The sequence below is a fragment of the Pantherophis guttatus genome, chromosome 4, assembly GCF_059756535.1.
Source record: "Pantherophis guttatus breed Tessera chromosome 4, ASM5975653v1, whole genome shotgun sequence".
In the NCBI taxonomy this organism is placed as follows: Eukaryota; Metazoa; Chordata; class Lepidosauria; order Squamata; family Colubridae; genus Pantherophis; species Pantherophis guttatus.
The window spans coordinates 19,369,127-19,375,543 of NC_142066.1; the positions used below are offsets into that span (position 1 = coordinate 19,369,127).

General features: G+C 41.7%; 1 protein-coding gene across 1 annotated transcript; it reads left to right on the plus strand.

Annotated features, from left to right (window-relative positions):
* Positions 1-1,037: 1,037 nt before the first annotated feature.
* Positions 1,038-5,018, plus strand: LOC132711610 (vomeronasal type-2 receptor 26-like). Its single transcript, XM_087893463.1, has 2 exons — positions 1,038-1,116; positions 4,123-5,018. Exons 1-2 carry the CDS (start codon positions 1,038-1,040, stop codon positions 5,016-5,018), a joined length of 975 nt encoding a protein of 324 aa, XP_087749589.1.
* The last annotated feature ends 1,399 nt before the right edge of the window (positions 5,019-6,417 follow it).

Consider the following 6,417-nt stretch of genomic DNA (forward strand, 5'->3'; position numbering starts at 1 on the left):
TGGATGGGGAGGAATAGGCTCAGGCTCAACACATCCAAGATTGAGTGGCTGCGGTTTCTGACATCTCGATATAGTCAGTTGCTGCCATCACTGACTATTGGGGGTGAATCATTGGCCCCCATGGAGAGGGCGCGCAACTTGGACGTCCTCCTGGATTCACAGCTGTCTTTAGAAGAGCACTTGACGGCTGTGACCGGGAGGATTTTTCATCAGGTTTGCCTGATTCGCCAGTTGCGTCCCATTCTTGATCGGGACTCCTTACGCATGATCACTCATGCCCTCGTCACCTCTCGCCTGGACTATTGTAACGCTCTCTACATGGGGCTCCCCTTGAGGAGCACCCGGAGGCTCCAACTGGCACAGAGTGCGGCCTCGCGGGTGGTAATGGGAGTGACTTGGCGTTCCATGTAATACCCCTCCTGCGCTAGCTGCACTGGCTCCCGATGGTCTTCTGCATGCACTTCAAGGTTTTGGTTACCACCTTTAAAGTGCTCCATGGCTCAGGACCTGGGTACTTGTGGGACCGCCTACTACCACCAATAGCCTCCCACCGGCCAGTATGCTCCCATAGAGAGGGGCTCCTCCGGGTGCTGTCGGCCAAACAATGCCGACTGGCGGCCCCCAGGGGGAGAGCCTTCTCTGTGGGGGCACCTACTATCTGGAACAAGCTCCCCCTGGAGATATGGAGGATCCCGGATCTGCGCAACTTCCGCCGCGCTCTAAAGACCTTTTTATTTCAGCAGGCGGGCCTGGCCTAATTTTCTCCCTCTTTTATAAAAGAATTTTTAATTTTTAATATTTTTTAGTATTTTATATATTCAAATTTTAAAATTGCTTTTAAATTGATTGGGGTTTTAATTTGTCTGGGCCAAAACTATTTAATTTGATTTTAATTCTGCTTTTAAATTTTGTATGTATGGATTTTATTGTTGGCTGTTCACCACCCTGAGTCCTTCGGGAGTAGGGCGGTATATAAATCAAATAAATAAATAAATAAATAAATAAATAAATAAATAAATAAATAAATAAACGGAATCATGGGGCTGGAGCTCCTAAAGGAGCATCCTACGGCAATTGCGGAGCTACAGGAAGTCTCGGTTGCCAATTTGCTTCTGTGTGCAATTCAAGGTGCTGGTTGTCACCTTTAAAGCCCTTAATGGCTTTGGACCAGGTTATATGAGGGACCATCTCTGGCTGGTTACATCTACCCGACCCACCAGAGTAGGGAGGCAAGGAATGTTGTGATCCCATTCCTTAAGGAGATAAACCTGGTGGAACCCAGAAGAAGGGCCTTCTCCATGGTGGCTCCCTCTCTCTCTGGAACATCGTTCCCCCAGAGATTAGAATGGCCCACACTCTAAGACTCTTCTGGAAGGCGCTGAAGATCTGGTTCTGCCAGCAGGTCTGGGGAACCCAGAGCGGTATGGAACCCATTAAATGGTTTGTGTGATATATTGTCACAGGGGTGGGGGTGTGGGGCGTATTTTATTATATTATTTTTTAAATATATTATTTGATTGTCTCTTTTATTAGTTTTATTGTTTTCATATAACAATTAATATATAAATTGTTTTATATAACAATTTTATTAGTTTTATTATTTTTATATTCTTGTAAGCTGCCTTGAGTCGCCATGTTCCAATTGGGGGCAATATAAATTTAATAAACAAATAAGTAAGTAAGTAAGTAAATACAAAAATAAATATCTTAGTATAACAGAATAACAGAGTTTGAAGGGACCTTGGAGGTCTTCCAGTCCAAATCCCTGCTCAAGCAGGAAACCTTATACCTTTTCAGACAAGTGGTTATCTAATACCTTCTTAAAAACCTCCAATGTTGAAGCACCTACTGGATTAATTGTTATCCCTGTCAGAAAATTTCTCTTTAGTTCTGGTTGCTTCTCTCCTGTATTAGTTTCCATCCATTGCTTCTTGTCCTGCCTTCAGGTGGTTTGGAGAATAGATTGAGCACCTCTTCCTTGTGGCATCCCCTCAAATATTGGAACACTGTTATCATGACACCCCTGGTTCTTCTTTTCACTAGACTATATGTATAAAAGCAAATCGTAGTATAGAGATATAAGTAAGAATAAGTTAAAAACAAAATTTAAAAGAAGAGTTGCAGCATTTTAAGTTTTTTTAAAAAAAATTGATTTATATGCCGCGCTTCTCCGAAAACTCAGGGCAGCTTACAATGCAATAAGCAATAGCCTTCATACTTTTGTATATTTATACAAAATCAGCTTATTGCCCCCACAATCTGGGTCCTTATGTTACCTACCTTAGAAAAGATGGAAGGCTGAGTCAACCTTGAGCCTGGTGAGATTTGAACTTGCAGTAATTGCAGGCAGCTGATGTTAGTAACAGTGCTTTAGTCTGCTGCGCTACCAGGGCTCCTTTTTAAATTAAGTTAAATTTAAATTAAGTTTAATTAATTTTAATTTTAATTAAGTTAAAATATTAAGGGGAAAAGAATGCCATCATGACACCCAGGGTTGTATATCAGTCTTCAACTTCCATGATGATGAAGACCAAGGACCGGCCTCACATCTGAGAGTAAGGTGTTCCCCAGAGTAGGAGAAGCAGCAGAAAAGTATGTCTTCCGGCAACCTGCCAGGCAAAATTCCTTAAATGACAGAATCTGCAATATACCCTCCCTGCCCGATTAGGTGGGATAGGATCATATAGTGGGGATGACAGTTCTTCAAATAATCTGAGAAAGGGCTTTAAAGGTAATAGCAAATGCTTTGAATTGAACTCCCAGAAGCAACAGAGAAAAAAACGAAGTTTGTATAGCAGAAGTGTTATATGTTATATGTGGAACCCTAAGGGTGCCCAATATTGTTTGTGATGCTGCATTCTACATCAGCTGCAGCCTGTTCAAGAGTAGCACCATATAGATTGCATTGCAATAATCCATATGGGAGATGACCAAGATATGAGTGATAGAGAGTAGATCTGAAAAGGCTACAACTAGTACATAAGAGTCATGATGGTGCAATGGTTAGAATGCAGTATTGCAGGCTATTCTGCTGACTGCCAACTGCCAGCAGTTCAGCAGTTCAACTCTCACTGGCTCAAGGTTGACTCAGCCTTCAATTCTTCTGAGGTCGGTAAAATGAGGACCCAGATTGTTGGCGGCAATATGCTGACTCTTAAAACTGCTTTTGTAGATAATAAAAAGATACAGAGAAAGCATATAGCACCCCATAATTGATGTTTCAGGCTGGACCTCTTTCTCCATTTGGAACTGGTCAAAGAAGAAGGAGGTGAACCAGACTAGAACTGTTCTTTCCTCTCACAGTTCCCAAAACCATCTCAAAAGGATACCATGGTCAAGAAGAGCCAGGATGTTTTACTATCCGTATCCCATTCTCTCCAGACATCATCCAAAAGAATGACCAATACCATTTCCTTCCCATATCCAGGCCTGAAACTCGACTGAAAGCAGTACAGATAATTCTTTCAATCAAGGATCTCCTGGAGCTGCAGCACAATCATCTTCTCAACCACCTTCCCTAAAAAGGGCAGGTGGGAGACTGAACAAAAGTTATGAATTGTTTGCGTCCAGTAATAACTTTTTAAGAAGTGACACACACTTAATAGTGATTCTACCTTGTCATTGTTCAGATTCATCCCTCGTCTTTCTCCAACAATGCTCTTGACTCTAGATGTCACTTGACTCTTTTCAACCCTCTCAAATCCTCCATAAAGCACAGAGAATGGCTGGTTCAATGGGATGAAAAAAGGTGCATGGGCCTGACCCTATTCAATTCTATCCAAGCCCTCTGCTACCTCTTTATTCCAGTAACAGTGAGGGATTTGGCAGGCCCCCGTAACAGATACTATGAAACAACTCCCCAACTCGCTTTGGAACACCACAGGGCCAATTAATCACTGGAGCTGGACCAATTGAATTTGTCTTCAAAAGGGGTTAGTGTAGAAAAATCTCAAGGTCACCAGGGCCTCATGTATCAGTGAGGGAGGGTGGAAGGGAGGAAGGAAAGAAGGAAGTTTTCAAATGCTCAGTCAGGAAAGGAAATATCTCTGAAATGATGACCAATCCAGTAATGGCTTTTTGTCTATAACATTAAACACTTGACTGCAATAATTTGTTTTCCAGATGCAGATGACTGCTTCCCATGTTCAGAAGATCAGTACCCAAACAAAGCTCACAATCTTTGCATTCCAAAACACATCACATTTTTGTCTCATGAAGAGCCTCTGGGAATTAGCCTGACAGCTATTGCTTCCTTCTTTTCTTTTGTCTCAGTTATGGTCCTGGGAATCTTCATTAAGCATCAGGACACCCCCATTGTCAAAGCCAACAACCGGAACCTCACCTACATTCTTCTCATTGCTCTCCTCCTCTCCTTCCTCTGCACTTTGCTCTTCATTGGGCAACCAGATCAGGTGAAATGTCTCATGCGACAAACTTCTTTTGGCATCATCTTCTCTGTAGCTCTTTCTTGCATATTGGGGAAAACAATCATAGTGGTCCTTGCTTTCATGGCCACCAAGCCCGGATCCAAAATGAGGAAATGGGTGGGGAAAAGGCTGGCCAACGCTATAGTTCTTTCATGCTCTTTAACACAATTCTCCATTTGTGCAGTGTGGTTGGCAATTTCCCCCCCATTCCCAGATTCTGACATGCACTCCATGGCTGAAGAAATTGTCCTAGGATGTAAAGAAGGTTCAACCACTATGTTTTATATTGTTCTTGGTTTTTTGGGATTCTTGACTGCTGTCAGCTTTTCAGTTGCCTTCCTAGCTAGGAAGTTACCCGACAGCTTTAATGAAGCCAAATTTATCACCTTCAGCATGTTGGTCTTTTGTAGTGTCTGGATATCCTTTGTTCCCACCTATCTGAGCACCAAGGGAAAATACATGGTAGCTGTGGAGATCTTTTCCATTTTGGCTTCTGCAGCTGGATTACTGGGTTGCATCTTTTCCCCCAAATGTTACATTATTATTCTGAGGCCTGATTTGAACAGAAAGGAACAGTTGACAAAGAAATGAAACTGATTTATTGGATCCACTATAAGTTCTCTAAATTGTGACAGAATCCTCATTTGCCTCATTAAAGGCCTACTGACCATCTTGAAGAACTGATTGAAAACTATTTCTTTGGTTTTTTAAACCAGAAATATGCAGTTGTAAAACATAACATTTTGAATGCGATTCTTATAGCATGTTTCCTATATAACTCTGAGAACCTGAGTGGCTTTGGGAGCCACAGGGAGCTCCAGGGTCTGAGAATTTTTAGCCTTAGTTCTGCATTATCTGTACATAACACCCTATGCTTTGTTACTCAAGCCCTGGTTATCGCTCATCTGGACTACTTCATCTACAGGAAGCTACCCTTGTAGTTTCCTCAAAAGCTTTAGCTGGTGCATAGTGCAGAAGCAGCAGTGTAATCTTTGGGGCCTCTAGGGTGATCCATCTCTGTTCCAAAAACTTCATTGGCTACCAATGTGCTTCTGAATACAGTTCAAGATGTTGGTTATGACCACTAAAGTCCATAATGGCATAGGTCCAGGCTATCTGATGAACTGCCTCATCCTGTTAGGACAAGCTTGTCCTACTCATGGCAGCAGAGAGGGCCTACTTTGGATCCCGTTGTTCAAAGAACTCTGATTATCGTGATCCAGAAGAAGAGCCTTCTCTGCTGCAGCACCTACCCTTTGGAACTTCTTACCTTGTAAGGTAAGATCCACCACACCCTCCTGTCCTTTCACAAAAGTTTTAAGACATGACTCTGCCAATTTGCTTTGGGACTAAATGGGAGAGTTTCACACAGGAGGTAGATTGATGGCAGACTCCACCTTCCCACTGCTGGTCTCTGTTCTCCACCCATCCATCTTTTTGGTTTTCGTATTGATGTATTATTACCCTGTGTTCTTTTGCTATTGTTTATTTTATTGTTTTATTATTTTACTTCTGTTCTATTTACATTCTTTTCATTTTCCTTCTGTTTCATGATTGTAAGTTGCCTATAGTTGGCCCACAGCAAGATAGATGGCAAAAAATGTAATAAATAAGTAAGTAAATAAGTAAGCAAGTAAGTAAGTCTAGGTGGCTTTTTGTGAGAAATAGAGAATTACACCTGCAGTAAGAGATATTGAAGGCTGTCACAGAAAACTAAGACTATAGGAACATGAGGTGTGACATCATAATGAAAAAAATAAAGGTAAGGAGGGAGGAGGAGGAAATGTTTGAACTTCTTTTCTCATTTTGTTCTACTTTAAAAAATAATAATAGCTCAAAAATGGGGATGAAGAGGAAATGGTTGAGAAATACGTAAATCACAGACAAACTTGACAGGTTAACAACTAAAAGTGAACCCAGAGGAATGAAAAGAGGATATAAGTACCAATAGTAATAGCAGTGCTTCCCAGCCCTCTCTAAGCGGTTTACA

Coding starts and splice junctions, on each gene's coding strand:
- LOC132711610 (XM_087893463.1), top strand. CDS start 1,038: ATGGGGCTGGAGCTCCTAAAGGAGCATCCTACGGCAATTGCGGAGCTA. Junction 1,117..4,122: donor GGTTGCCAATTTGCTTCTGT/GTGCAATTCAAG, acceptor TTTGTTTTCCAG/ATGCAGATGACTGCTTCCCA.